Genomic DNA, 15,163 nt, shown 5'->3' with positions numbered 1-15,163 from the left:
TTTGCAGGTGTTGTCACATTATTCCTATCTTCTCAAAACATCTTCAGTGCCACAGACTATCAAGCCTATGTTAAAGTCCCTCTCTCATAGCAAAAAAGTCTTCTGGCACATTCGAGTAAGAAATGGCTGGTTCAGGACTTGAAAAGACCATATGCACTGATTTTGTTTATTTTTTAAAAAAATAGACATTAAATACTTAATTTTAATTTCTGAACTGAGAAGGTGTGTTTTATTTTTAACTTGGTTTAAGTTTGCTGTTTAAAATATAAAGCTAGTTTGTTTTTTATTTATTTTATTCTTGGATGTTTATTTTGAGACAAATGGTCCAGGCTTGGCCTGGGCTCAAGATCCTCCTACCATAGCCTCCCGAGTGTTGGGATTGCAGTGTATACTGCTGTGCCCAGCTTGGCAGCTTCAAAGTTTAATTTCCAGAAAAATGCTTGAAAACAGAGGACTTTTTTGTTCATACTATTAAGTGTCCATTTCTGTAAGCAAGTGAATACATATATAAATGAGAGTATGTTTCAACATGCTTTTTTTTATGTTTGTATGAACTTGTTGAGTTTCTATAAAATTAACTAGTAAATTCTAAAGTCAAAATAATGTTTTCTAAAATGATTTTATTAAATGCATTTTAATTTAAAATAGTTCCAAAGTCTTATTACAATTCGGACTTAATTTTCTTTTGTGTGTTTTTTTTTCCTACTATAGAAATTTCAGCTGGAAAGGGTTAATCTACAAGAAGTGAAACGGTCAACTTATGATCACACTAGGAAATGTACTGACCAGCTGTTACTCTTGGGTCAAGTATGTCAGTGTTTGTACTTCTCTTTATGCTTCATGGAATTGCTAGTGTGTTCATTCTCAAAGCATCATTATGCACACACACATATCTGTATGTGTGCGTGTCTGCATATAGATATGTTGGTGTATATATGCATACATATATTTCATATGTGGTAGGGTTTCTCTCAAGTATATATGCTTCCTGTACAGGAAGACTTCCTTTAAAAATAATACCACCAGATTATGTTTCAGAGCTCATCCAAGTAAGATGTACTATGGTGTTTTCAGGGGTGGGTAATTTTCTTTAAGACATACCAGGAGAAATGCTTTATTTGGCCAGCTGTAACTTTGGCTTTCATAATGTCTGATGAAGCCCAGACATTTTGTTTTTGCTTCCTGCATCCTGCGTTGGCTGGCCACTCAAGCATTGAACACCTTTCCATGGGCCAGGATTTCTGCTGTGTTTCATATATGTGAAGAAAGCATTCAAATCCTGCCTTTGAAAATCCTGTCTTTCTGAAACTGTAGACTTGGGTGTTACAATAGGAATTTTAAGAGGTGCTGAAAGGTAATGTTTTCCTAATTTCAAGACTGTTGCTCTTACCAGACAGACAGAGCTGTGCAATTGCTGTTGGAAACAAGTGCAGAAAACCAGCATTATTACTGCGACTCTCTGAAAGCCTGTCTGGTTACCACTGTCACCTCCTCGGGACCCTCGCAGAGCACCATTAAGCTGGTGGCAACTAACATGATTGCTAATGGCAAGCTGGCAGGTAGGACCCACCTGGTGGCCATGCACAGTGGTGTTGCTTGTTGATTACTGAAGATACAGCTTTCCTTTTTCTGTATGCTTAAAGAAAATAGAAAACGTTGCTAGCTATTTGTAAGATGGTGATACTTTAGATGTAAACCAGAACCTGTGGTAAGCATGAAAGGGGTGCTGCTGATTGTAAAGACCGTAGGTGTACTTTGGACAGGCCTGAGCAATCGAGATCAGTAAAACCTGTCCATGAGGCGTGCCTCATTTATTTATTTATTCACTGGACTCTGCTTTCTACTCAGCTTACTTGAATGCTAACACTGTGGAGCTCTGTTTTAATTTAAATCAACAACATCTCCATTGTGTATAGGTTGAGTTTTCCTTATCTGAAATGCTAAGACCAGAAATGTTTCAGATTTTGGAATATTTGTGTGTGCATGTAATGAGGCAGGTCAGTGTTTCATCTACACTTGACACATTGAGCCTGCAGTAGCTTTAATGATTTTATGCATGTAACAAGGTTTCATGGTGTAGAATTTTCCACATGTGGTGTTATATCGGTGCTCAGAAAGTTTCAGAGCCTGAAGCAGTTGGCTCTTAGGTTTACGGGATAGGGATGCTCACCCAGTATAAAATGGTCAAGGCTAACAAGAGTCAGCTGGTGACTCCTCTTTAGTGAGTTGTCAGGCTGAGCGCTGTGTGTCACATGAGGTCTTCTGTCTTCCAGAGGGAGTCCAGTTGCTGTGCCTGATAGACAAGGCTGCGGATGCCTGTCGCTACCTGCAGACCTATGGCGAGTGGAACCGGGCAGCCTGGCTTGCAAAGGTACGCAGCGCGTGTCGACGTCTGGAGCAGGACCGGGTACCCCGGTCAGTCTTGAACTCTGGTCCATGATTTGGGAAGTGTTCTTTGGCTTACAAAACTGCTTTGTAAACTTTTTGGTGGGTCATGGAGCTTGAACTTGGCCTGGGTGTTGACCCTGAGCTCTTCAGCTCAAGGCTACCACCCTACCCCGACTTCCCATTTTCTAGAGGTTAATGGGAGATAAGAGACTCAGGTCCTTTTGTGCCCGAGCTGGCCTTGAACCTTGATCCTCAGATCTCAGCTTCCTGAATAGCTAGGATTACAGGCGTGAGCCATCGCTCTGCAATATTTGCCTAGACCTGCAAATATTTTCTTGAAATGTTCATCCTCCTTCCTATTCTTCGAGTGTAAGTTACATTTCTTCCAATGGAAAATGGAGCTCACCCTGGTAGTAATTAAGTGAAAGCAGTTGCCTCCTCTCGGCTGGGTCCTGCTCAGCCGCCTGCAGCCCACCAGTGCTGCCATGCCCTTGGTCCTGCAGGCTCAGATCCTCACCACTCAGGTAACAGCAGCTTCTAGATCATGACTGTCCATGTTTGTTTAGGAGCAACAGCCCTCACTCTGGTTTGCAGGATGTTTTAGTTTGTAACACAGGCATCTTTCTCAGGTCCGATTAAATCCTGAAGAGTGTGCAGACGTTCTCAAGCGCTGGGTTGACCACCTTTGTTCCCCACAAGTTAATCAGAAGTCCAAGGCCCTCCTGGTCCTTCTCTCTCTGGGCTGCTTCTCCAGCGTGGCAGAGACACTCCACAGGTACATCCACATCTGTGACCTTGACTACTTGGCAGTGTTCTTAAGTATCGAAGCTGGGGACACACATGATCTATGGGTTTGGAGTGGGGTGCCAGTGGGACTCAGAGCTCTCTCCCTCCACAGAAGTATGAACCTCTTCTGTCGTACATGCCCTCTTGGGTGTGGCTCCCTGCCCAGGACAGAATCACAAAGGGTAACTTACCTTCTTCTCTCGAACAGCATGAGGTACTTTGACAGAGCAGCCTTATTTGTGGAGGCCTGCCTCAAGTATGGTGCCTTTGAGGTCAGCGAAGACACAGATATCCTTTGCAAGGATGTTTATGCTGAGTGGCATGAGTGGGTTTAGGCTCCCTTCTCACTGTACGACCTGGGCCCATGTTCTGATTCTCCAGGATCAGCGGGGAAGCACAAGCAGGAAAGAGAATTCGGGGCAGAAGCCACACTGCTGGTGGTTGTGTGTGCTGGGACAGGGGGAGTATGGAGGATGGTGAAGGGAGGGGGCCCTTGCATGATGTGTGTTTGAACACACATAAGAGCATGTACTTTAAAAGAATATTTTTTCAAAACAAGATATTCCATGGAGTAAAGTGTATATGTATCTAGAAAACGCAGAATGAAAAAATAGAGAACTCCTACTGCACTAGAAAGACAACCTGATACGAACAGGCCAGAGCCTGGATGTTCATACGGGCAGCCACTGGCCACCCACACCCACAGATGTCCCATATCTCGTGGCTGTCACTCACATCTCATTGTTTTCTTTGACAGGAATGAGCTTGAGAATATAGCCCCCAGTCTCCTGTATTTGCTTGGCCCTCCTTTTTCTTATAGCACTGTTTCTTGAATTATTACACATGCCCTCATTTCTACATGTCTGGTCTTTGGTCCCATGAAAATGTATTTTTTAAAGCTTAAACCAGACTAAAGCTTGTGCTTACTCCAGACCACGCATCTAGCTACTGGTGACATTGCCTGGCACACAGTGCCATGTAAGATGTCAGAACAGGGCCGAGGAGCTGTCTAAAGTCCTAACACAGAGATGCGTGGTGATCCAGCCTCTCAGATGACGCGGAGCCATGCTGAGCTACCTTTCTCTAGTCAGCTTCCTGTTTCCCTTCCTCAGTTCAGGGGTGGGGGTAAGAGTATTGGGGAGGATATTGTTGGGTCCTGGAGGAGGGCAGTGGGCTGAGCTGGTGTGAAATGCAGTGAACCCCCCCCCATCATCATCCAGGGCCCTGCAGAGCAGCCAGGCCTGTCTTCTGCCCTCACCAGCTTGTGAGGAGTATCAGCCGCCATTCCTGTTCTTCTCTTCCTTAACTGGGGAGTACAGAGACTCATCACTGCCATATATGCGGATTATGCCCGAAGCTTGAAGAACCTTGGTTTTAAGCAGGGAGCGGTGCTTTTTGCTTCAAAAGCTGGAGCAGCTGGCAAAGATTTGTTGGACGAGCTTGTGTTGCACAAGGAAGAGCTAACGGAGGAGTGACGGGGTATGCGCTGGGACTGCAGACATGGAACCAGAGGGGCGCTCTGCTTGCTGTGGTCACGGTTGTGGCCTACATGCAGATGCACATGGAAGGCAGGGTCCTCGTGGGCCTTTCCACCGCTGGCTAAAGCCGTGCACGCTCAGTACTGCAGGCATTTTATATTTGGGCTGGGAGCTCAGAGATAAGTGGAGCTCTGACATTTCACATTCTTGGAAAAAAAGCTTTAAGATCCCTGGAAATACTTTTTAACTTTTTTCAAGAAATTGAATTTCTCTTCTCATTGGCCAAATGTAAAGTGTTTGATAATTCTATAGTGAAGGAAGTTTGTGAGACCAATTTTCATGTACATGATTATATGTAATCACTTAAGTGTACAGAAGTATTTAAATGAGCTTACTGGAGTAGCTCTCATTTTCTTACCTTGAAAATTGAAAACATGGGTGAATCCTTAGTTCAGACACTCACTGACTTTTGTAATTTTAGTCTCCTGGGCTTGTGGGCAGGTTAAACAGCTTTGTGTTGAGTGTCAGGATGTGAGGGTGGCCTGTGGTATTTAGGATTTTACTCCTGTGATACATTCCAATAACCTCAGTTGAAATGTCTTTTTGTCGTTTGTCTTTGTGTTCTTCCAATAGCTGGAATCAATGAGATGTAACTATCATAAATTATTGCTGAGAATTTAAATGTTTATATCCACAAAAATCATACAAATAAAAAGGAAACTTCCCCCGGAGCCTGTGGGTCATTGAGTGTCTGAGTTCTTTTGAGTCTGGGGCTTGCTCCATCGCCCATGCTTGCCTCAGGCTGCAGTCCTCTTCCGAGGCCTCTTTGGTGCGGGGATCGCAGGTGCACTTCTCATCTCTGCTCTGTACCGAGGCCAGGTGGAGATGGACTGCAGAGGTCACCCAACTGCTCAGCCTCCGGTCAGCATGGAGAGGAGCCCACAGTCCCTGGACACGCCTGCCCCGGCTTCTCGGTGAAAGCAGGTCTACTGTCAGCTCTCAGGTCAGCCACATAGCTTCCTGCTCACAAGGCGGCATTGTTTTTAGATAGACACACTCTTTCCAGCCTTAGTACTCTGCTCCTTCCTACCCAAAACACAGGGATGGCCTGCTCGTCCCCAGGCACCTGCACAGTGCTGAAAGAGAGCCCTGGCTTCATGCTTGGTCCCGTACTAGGCTCCCCAACTTGTTCTTCTCCTGGCCTGGCAGGATGCACTAGGACTTCCGACGGTCATGGGTGTTATTCTAGGTGACTGCATCTATTCAGCCAGCATCTGGGCAACTCATGCCACTAAAACCACACACTACACACTGGGCAGCTCATATCACACACCCTTGTTCTCAGAGCTCAGCAGGCTTAAGTCCAGGTTCAAGGTGCCCACACTTCCTGGCCTGGAGCAGGCCACACTCAGGGTCCTGGCCTTTCTGTGCATGCACCTGTCTTCCCTGTGTTGTCAGGGCCCTCGTCCTCCATGTAGGCCCAATTCCATGTGATCCACACTTAATCAAATCGCCTCCCAAAGGCCTGTCCCCCAAACCGTCACTCCGTCACTACACCCACACCCTAGCCCTCACCACCAAACCCAGCAAGCCAGAAGAAATTTTATTCCAGAGTAGTAGATTTTGTAAGTTAAATTAGTACATTTTGAGGCCAACAGAGAGGCCATGAGGTATTGTCTCATTATGGAAATGGACAAGGACTTCTCTGCAGGTCTCTTGTTTCTGTGTTGGAGGCTTTATTTTTTGTGAGTCCTGGGGCTTGAACTTGGCCTGGGCGCTGTCCCTGAACTCATTAGCTCAGGGCTAGCATCCTACCCTTGAGCCAAGCCCCACTTCCCATTTTCTAGAGGTTAATTGGAGATAAGAGCCTCCGGTCCTTTTGTGCCTTTTGTGCCCGGGCTGGCTCTGAACCTTGATCCTCAGATCTCAGCCTCCTGAGTAGCTAGATTACAGTCATCAGCCACCATGCCCGGCTTAAAATTTTTGTTTCATGCCAGTCCTGGAACTTGGACTCAGGACCTGAGCAATGTCCTTGAGCTGTTTTGCTCAAGACTAGTGCTTTACCACTTAAACCACCATTTCATTTCCATCTTTATTTTTTAGTAGTTAATTGGAGACGAGTCTTTCAGACTTTCCTGCTGCACTGCCTTTGAACTGAGAGCCTCAGATCTCAGCCTTCTGAGTAGCTGCGATTAGAGGAGGGAGCCACCAGTACCCAGCTGGAGCCTTCATCTTTATTCTTTTCCTGGGGCAGTAGATGGAGAGGAACTTCATGAGCAGGAAGGATTAAGCCACACAGAGCAGAATTTTCTAGAAAGGTCTTATCTACTGACAAGTATTGCTTCAGACACAAATAGCAGGACTTATGACATGCCATCTCTAGCAAAAGTGAGTGATGCTTCCTTGAATTACAGTTTCCAGAAAATGTAAGGCCTGGGTAAAGGTCTGACAGCATCTTGTTACAGCTGATGTCCACAGGATAAAGTATGTGCTTTCAAGAAAAAAAAGGGGGGGGGCATTGTCATGTTTCCTACAGTCTGTTGGTAGATGTGAAAGCAAGAAGCACCCACTGTCTGGAGATGGAGTATTTCCCTTCTGTGTGTGGTGTGTGCGTGCTTGCAGCTGGAGGGGAAGGATGAGCCGGCAGACCCTTTCTCTGTGCTGTGGTCTGGTGCTTCCACGGCTCTGCAGGTGCCCATGCCAGTGCCACCCCTCAAGCCCTGAAGAGCGAACCCCAGCCCTGAACCCTCCCAGCATCAGGATCCTCCTGGAGCAGAGCTCAGCACACACAGTCGTGGCCCTCACAAGTTGCTCAGGCCTCCGTGCACTCCTTGCAATCTCACAGCACATGCTTCATACCACGGTTATGCTCCAGAGTGAGTGTCAGAATGTTGTCTCCAAAAGGACAGGTTCCTCAGGGAAAACCAAAGGACAGAAAAGTCAAGGGCTTGGGAGAAACAAGGCCCTCTCCGGCCTCCTGGAGACTGTGCAGAGAACTGGAGCCAGGCTTGCCTGTGTTTCAGCTGGGACCTAGCTAGACCCATGTGACTGGACACAGCCATCTCCCCTCTGCTCCTCTGCCCATCTGCTTTCTGCCTGCCTTTCTTTTTCATGCTGAGTATTAGCACCCCAGGGAGTGCTCTGAGGTGACAGTCTCCTGGGATGCACAGGGAATATTTTTCTGGGTATCTGATACCATTCCAAGCAGTGGACAGAGCAATGTCTAAGGTATCCAGCAGTGTGGCAGCAGAGTGACCCAGGGGACTCCACCCTGCAGGAGGCTGGCACCTCACCCGGAGATGACATCCTTTTCCAGAACACAGCCTTGGGGCTCTCTGAATTCATCTGACTTCATTCCTTTCCAAGAGAGAAGGTAGGTTGATTTCATATACAGTTTGACGCTTCGATCATCGAAACAATGTTGGAAAGCCTAGAGGTTTTGTGGCAGCGGGTGGCACATACACTAGCAGAAGGACATTTCTCAGCGTGTTCAGGTTTCTGCACAGTTGGTGCTAGGGCAGCTTTCCTTCTAGCCTAGGTGCCCTTGTGTACTGGCATTCCTTGTCTCTGCTGCTGCTGTTGCCCGGAGGACATCCTGGAGCCCGGCTCTGCCTCCTGCCTCTGTCTCCTCATCCCAGGCTGCAGCTGGGGTGAGCTTACCTGTAAGGCCTCTCCATTGAGCCTACTCTATATGAGAATGCATGGACCCTACACCGACTGACTCCTCTCCGAGCACCCCAGCACTTAGCACCTGCCATGTACCTCCAGCCACTGAGCCTGCTCCTAACTGCATGAGCCCAGGACATTCCTAGGAAGAGAACCAGGCTGCTGCCAGGGCCAAACCATCGGGCCTCTGTCTCCCCGCACGTGTGGCCTCTTCCCCCAACACCTACCCTGCTTGACAACTCCTCTGCCATGCTCTTTCCTTTCATCCTTAAACTGTCCATGAGCCTTCTCTATCCTTAATATGTTTGGTCTCTTCTAATGTTATCCCATCAGACTTGACTCTCATTTTGTCTTCCATTCAGAACACTAAGCCGTTTATATACTGGTATCACTTCTGCTATTCAGTTCAATCTACCATTGTTTTGTGATTTGCCTATGTTTTATAAGCCCCCTTTCTTTCCTTATCTTCTTTCAGATTAGTATTTTTATTATTCCATGTTTCACTCGTCTTTCTATTGTTCTTTAATGTTGTTTAGTGATTCCCTGTGCAGTTACATCATGTGTCTTTCACTTACTGTTAAAGATAAGTATAAATTAGTGTCTTGCCCATTTTCAGAGCAACAAAAGGAGCTTAGGACCTCCTAAATCCCTTTTAAGACTTACACATGACCATTATCATGTGTTTTCATTCTCTGTGTAAGCTCAGAATGTATTCTTCTTCTCCCAGACAGTTGATATCCATTTAAAGTGGCTCAGCTCCTTACCATGCCCCTGGCTGCTGTGTCCTTCTTGGCCTGGACACAGTGCTCCCCCTGCCTGAAGAGAATTTTCTCTGATCTATAGCTGCAAGTAATACATTCTCTCAGCTTTCTTGTCTTCTCTATTTTGCTTTCCTTTTTAAAAACATGGAGTGTTTTCAAGCTCATAGAAGACAGAAAAATAATGCAGTAGCCGTCCAGCTCCTCAGCACTTGGCCTAGAACCATCTCACACTCCATTTATTTGTTTAGATTCTGTTCAGTGCTTGGCTCCATGCAGTTATTTTTTTGTTCTGTATTTCGGAGACATTTCACTGCCTCCCAGTGTCTACTAGACCTGTAGAGAAGTCTGGAGTCCGTCTAATTGATGCTCCTTTGATTATTCGTGGGAATTGTATGTGTTTAAATTAGACTGTGAGAACTGTGCCTACGAGGATCTGTGTCTGCCATTTGCAGGCTGCAGAAGTGGATACAGCCAGGACTGAGTGACTGAGATTGCCTCTGATGCCCCCTGACCTTTCCAGGTTCCCTGGCCCCCCTCTGTCCTCCACTTCTGCCCTCAGCCTCTCAGTCGCCACCTTTAAACCTGAGAGAACACATTCGGGCTCTTGCGGAGCTGAGACTCCTGCCTCGGTACTCACCTGTGGGTCCTAGGCCCTACCACGTTCTCGGGGCCCCTGCATGAGCATCTGCCTAGTTCACAGAAGACACGAGGCCTGGGTACACGGCCCAAAGGCTTCCCACAGGCTGCCCCCTCTGGCGACCCAGGCGGCCCACCCGGAGTCTAACTGGAGCTTGGGCATGGCTGCTAATGTGGCAGTCAAGTGTTCTCCCGCCCCTCCACGTGTCTGTGATTATGTATGTTTTAAATAAAGTCATGCGGTCGTGCTCTGGTTTTGGTGAGGTGACTGGTGTGGGTTGGCTGGCATCTGGTATACAATGGAAGATCAGTCACCCTGGCCTGCCCCAGGGTTCTGAATCTGAGAACTCAAACCACCACAGACTGAAAAACATTTGCAAAACAAAGTCACAGAGCTTGAGATGTAGAGCAGTGGTAGATTCTCGGCAGTGGTGGACAGTGGTGGAGAGCGGCAGTAGAGCAGGGTTCACTGCAAAAATGGTAGGCTATTGCTCAGGTGAACTGTCCTAGGCCCACGATGGCGGGGTCTGTGCCGAACATGCCAGGACTTTGCTGGGTCATTGTCTTCTCTGCGTGGGACTGCACACAGCGCCAGTATTGTGTCATGGGGTTGATTCAGAGGATGCAGGAAGATACGCATTCGTCATCTGCTCGTAAGGATGATGAGCAGGGAGTAGGTGGTGGGCATCCTGTTTACTCTGCTATCCCCCCACAGCCCACGAGCTCCGTCACCTGTGTTGCTTGGTTCAGGTCCAGGCCAGGTCCAGATGGACCCACATGTTTCCTGTCACAGATAACTTGATCTGAAGGCTCCAGAGCAAATTGGAGAGTCGCGTGCCAGCTGCTAGGACAGTCCTTGTGGGAGGGACACAGTCAAGGTGCAGGGCCTCTGCCTGGCCTGTGTGGGAGATAGCACCAGGGCCACAAGCTCAGGAAAGACAGGCGGTAAAGACCTCTCAGCTACAGCAGACTTCTAACAGAAAAATGGCAGGGGGCGGGGTTGGGAGGGAGAGGGAGGGGGAGGGCCCAGTGTCAAATCTTTTGATCTTTCAAAAGGAGTTGGAAGTTCAAAGAACTATGTGATATATCTCACTTTTTAAAAAATATTGGCTTGACTAGAAAGAGCTCAGCGCAAGCCAAACAAAATACATCTCTACGCCAAAAGCAGCTCGTGCTTGGACAGTCTGTGACCTCCATCACCAAAGGCCTGGGGGCCACACCTGGCTTCCTTTTTCATGCCTGCATGACACGTTTCGTACCTGGAGACCCATCCTCGACCCACCGTCAGTCACTTGGCCTGGTCACCCAAATTACATGGACAGTTCTTATTTTTCAAAAAAGTTCCATCAGCTGCCATCCTGAGAGCTGGGCCCCAGGTGACCGAGACGTGTGGCCAGGGCCCTGCTTCTCCTGCACGTCTTCTTTTCCCATCAGAGTGGTGGCGACCAGGACCTCTGTGGCCCCCGGTGGCTGGGAGAGGACCATCTTCCCAGCAAGATGTCCCCCGATGTCCTGGCTCGCTCTCTAAGCTCCTCCCAGAGATGGGAAGGGACAGAGATGCAGCGTCCTGACCCTGAGTGGCGCCCTTCCTCTGTGCTTGCTGGCTGGGTCAGGAGCTTCCCCTCCCCCCCACACCCACCCCCTCACCCCAGAAGCCCTAGGCAAGGACATCCTCATCCTCAGGGAGGCCCATCCACCTCCCGCCCTGGGTGGTCACAGCGCTGTCACCTCCCCTCTGCCGTGGATCACGCCTCGCTGGGGACAGATGGCCAGTACAAGGCTCACATGTCTACCAGCCTTGTGTGCAGAAAGTTGTCTGATTTGGTGAGGTCAGCTCCTTCCATGCCCCTTCAGAGAGCCCAGTGGGCAGCCATGACTGCAGCCCTGGCCCCTGCTCCCCTCCCTGGCTCCAGTGGGCGCGGGCCATCTGGGGCCTGCTGCATCCCTTCCTTGTCCCCAGGGTCCCCTCCCACTCCCATGCCCCTGGGCCTCAGGACAGCACATCTGTGAGTGCTTACAACCCTGGTCCCATCTGCAGTCAGGAAAGTCAGCTACAGCGATGGGATACCACGGCGGGCACTTGTGGGGCAGCAGAGCCCCAGGCGCTTAGGGAGCAGTGGGCACTGGGTGCCCTGGCACAGCCCCCGACCCTTCTCCCTCCCCTGCTTTCCTTCTCACTTCTCACTGGTAAGTGAAGGCTCCACCAGTCACCTGCGCAGGCCAGCTACCACTGACCGCCTGCCCCCCACACTTCAGGGCAGTGAGGAGATGTCTCTCAACTGCCCTTCTGCGGCCCTCTTCAGGCTGGGTATGGAGGATGGGCGTTACCCCTGCAGACTCCGAGTGTCCCAGCTACCCCCCTGCCCCCAAGATCCCCTGACTCCATGGAGCATTTCTTCTGTGTTGCAATGCAAACATGAACTCCTGCCCTGCACTGGGCTTGCTGGGGTCCGGACTCTGGGATCTGCATAGCTAGGGTCTGTCCTCCCGGGTGAGGGCTTCTATTTTCCATTGTTTTTCTCTACTTTTTTCTTTCATTTCTCTTTTTCTTTCTCTCATTTTTCTTTCCTTCCTTTTCCCTTTTCCCCATTTTCTGTCTTTATTTTCTTTCCGTTTTCTTTCATCTTCACTTTATTTCTCCTTTTTTTGTTGCTGTTGTTGTTGTTGGTTGTGAGGCTTGAACTCTGGGTCTGAGTGCTCTTCAGCTCAAGGCTACCTCTCCTACCACGGTGAGCCACAGCACCACTTCTGGTTTTCTGGTGCTTAATTGGAGTTGAGTCTCATGGACTTTAGTGCCTCAGCTGCCTTTGAACCAAGATCCTCAGATCTTAGCCTCCTGAGTAGCTAGAACTACAGGCATCTTTTTCTTCTTTCCTTCCTTTTACCCTCCTTTCTTTTCCTTTCTCTTTTTTCTATTTTCTTTCTCTTCCTCCTTTTCATTTTCCTTCATCTTCCTTTTTTTCTTCCTTTTTCTTTCTTCCTCTTTTTCTTCTTTCTCTACTGTCTTTTTCTTTCTTCTTTGCTATTTCTGTTAAATATCCACAGCAAATATGTAGACAACAGCTTTGCAGGGTTTTTTGGTAACTAGGTCTGTTCAGCATGAAACATTTTACAAATCTCCTTTATAGTTGGTGCTCAGTAAACAGGTGAGAAGAACATAATATTTATGCTGCATGCTTACTTAAAAAGCAAATTACAGCCCAATGTGCGGTGTCCTGGTATGTCTAATGCAGTGCAGCAGGATACCATGTACCCAGATGTAGAGATGTCGGGTGTGAGCTCCTGTCTGTGGTGACGTGTTCCTGTGGAATTCTGGGTGGTTTAAAATATTCTCATCTGTATTTTCTCAACTTTTCAATTGTTCTATAGGTTTAACAACGAAAGTATCCCATCATAAAAAGCAATTGAAGTTGTGCTTAATTGAAAGACCGAGTCTCCCCCAACCCAAACCACCCTAAAGGACTTTCTCCAGGCCCTGCCCAGCCCTCCTGGGAGGGGCCAACCTTCTTGGGGTGACTGTGGCCGGACCCTCTCTGCTGTCCCATCTTAGCCATCTGAGCCCCCAGATGGCTTCTCCAGTCCTGACTCCACTTCAGCTGGTTTGTTTAAGGTACGGATCTTACCTGCCTTTCTGTCTTCCTCCTGGCCTGGGTTGGCCCCGCATGGGCCTTGCAGATAGGCCTGGCAGATGTGCAGGGGGTAGCAGGCTCCTGTGCCGTGTGAACTGGAGGACATTTCTGCCCGTCCTGGTTCCCAGGTTCTAATGAGTATCCAGACCGTGTCGGAATGGGCAGGTCCTGGGCAGCAGAGGGCAGCAGAGATCAGGACATGGAGCCCATCGGGCGGCGGCCTCAAGGAGCTGGGTGCTCCCCGGGACGGTGCACGGATGCCTTCCAGCGAGGCTCCTCTGCCCCGGGAGGCCACGTCCCGCAGCGAGGGCTGCCTGCTCCCCGGGCAGGCTCACAGCAAGGCTGAGGCCCCCTCTCCCCTTCCAACTGCCAACCCCGCTTCTCCTCCTGGGTACCTTTTCCCACGTGGCTGCCACCTCCGGGCCATCTCCTCTCCAGCCTTCACTGGAAGCACCAGGAACTTCGTGGCGTTCGTTCCCGCAGGGCTCCTGTACGTCTGGGCCTGTGAATACGACATAAGATCGGCCCCAGCTCGACCCTGGTTACCCTGGTTACGCTTCGCCCCCGCCCCGCGGGCCGCGCTCCCCCGCTCGGGGAAGGGCAGTGGCGAGGCTCAGGGCCCCCGCCCGCCCGGGAGCGAGGGCTCGGCCCGGCCTCGGGGCCCCGCCGGGGACAGGGCAGAGGGGGAGGGCCCGGCGGGTGACCCAGCCCGGAGGCCTGGCGCCCCGCAGAAGCCTCCGGGCGGCTCCGAGTCCTCGGAGACAGAAGCCGGGCCCCAGCGCCAGGCCGCGCAGCTGCGGCCGGCCCGCCCGGGTGAGCCGGACGGGCGGCGGGCGCGGGCGGCTCGGGGCGCACTCGGCCTCCGGACCGAGGCTGCCGGGGCTTCTCGACGCCACGCCGTCCCACCGGGCCTCCAGATGCGGCCCTTCCCGGCCTCGCAGGGCCCCTCGGCGCCGGCCTGCTCGGGAATGCGGGTCCCCCGACGGCTCGGGAACCCGGGTCCCGGCGGCGCCGCGCCGCGGCCACGCGGTGGCGCTGCGCCCCGCCTCCGCCGCCGCCGCCGCCGCCCAGTCCCGCCTGGAGCAGCGGCTCCACCCCGCAGCCGGGGCCTGGGAAGGGCGCTCCCGCCCGCAGCTGGGGGACCCCCGTGCCCCCGCGGACAGCCGCCCCCGCGCCCTCGCCCGCTCCCCAGGACCCCGGGAGCCCCCGCCCCGCCCCGCCCCGCCCCGGCCGCCGGGCGGACCCGCCAGGGCTACCATTTAAAGAGTGACGGGTTTAACTGGCTGCTTAGGAACTGTTAAATGCGCCCGGCAAGCCGGCGTCTGGGCCTGGTTTACGTGTGGACTTCACACTGGGCGGGGGTGAGCTGAAAATGCGGATGAATGGGGTGAAAACCAGCACTCATGATGGGGGGGAGGGGAGGGGGAGGGGGAGGGGGAGGGGAGGGGGGAGGGGGAGAGAGGAGGGAGAGGAGGAGGGAGGAGGAGAGAGGAGGAGGGGAGGAGGGAGGAGAGGAGGGAGAGGAGGAGGGGAGGGGGAGGAGGGGAGGGGGAGGAGGGGGAGGAGGAGGGGAGGGGGAGGAGAGGAGGGAGAGGGAGAAGGGGAGAGAGGAGGAGGGGAGGGAGGAGGAGAGAGGAGGAGGGGAGGGGGGAGGAGAGGAGGAGAGAGGAGGAGGGGAGGGGGAGGAGGAGAGGAGGGGAGGGGGAGGAGGAGAGGAGGGGAGGGGGAGGAGGAGGGGAGGGGAGGGGGAGGAGGAGGGGAGGGGGGAGGAGAGGAGGGAGAGGGGGAGGAGAGGAGGGAGAGAGGAGGAGGGGAGGTG

At 51.2% G+C, this 15,163-nt stretch overlaps 1 protein-coding gene and 1 long non-coding RNA gene across 4 annotated transcripts in view; one reads left to right on the top strand and one right to left on the bottom strand.

Annotated features, from left to right (window-relative positions):
• The window catches only part of Wdr11 (WD repeat domain 11), a 44,703-nt gene extending 39,320 nt beyond the window's left edge, over positions 1-5,383 (top strand). For all 3 annotated transcript variants that reach the window (XM_090345732.1, XM_090345731.1, XM_090345734.1), the window contains exons 24-29: positions 712-807; positions 1,394-1,559; positions 2,274-2,371; positions 3,018-3,163; positions 3,383-3,463; positions 4,493-5,383. In XM_090345732.1, coding sequence (XP_090201858.1) covers positions 712-807; positions 1,394-1,559; positions 2,274-2,371; positions 3,018-3,163; positions 3,383-3,463; positions 4,493-4,649 — 744 coding nt within the window. In that variant the 3' untranslated portion in view covers positions 4,650-5,383. The remainder of the gene's footprint in view (positions 1-711; positions 808-1,393; positions 1,560-2,273; positions 2,372-3,017; positions 3,164-3,382; positions 3,464-4,492) is intronic.
• Positions 5,384-6,450: 1,067 nt separating this feature from the next.
• Positions 6,451-13,858, bottom strand: LOC150053752 (uncharacterized). Its single transcript, XR_016537788.1, has 3 exons — positions 13,740-13,858; positions 13,339-13,512; positions 6,451-7,565 (listed from the first exon to the last, which is right to left on the bottom strand). It is a non-coding gene; the product is annotated as an uncharacterized LOC150053752 (long non-coding RNA).
• Between the last annotated feature and the right edge of the window lie 1,305 nt (positions 13,859-15,163).

This window comes from Megascapheus bottae, chromosome 15 (assembly GCF_031878675.1).
Source record: "Megascapheus bottae isolate mThoBot1 chromosome 15, mThoBot2.hap1, whole genome shotgun sequence".
Classification (NCBI taxonomy): Eukaryota; Metazoa; Chordata; class Mammalia; order Rodentia; family Geomyidae; genus Megascapheus; species Megascapheus bottae.
This window is presented reverse-complemented; position numbering and strand designations above follow the sequence as displayed.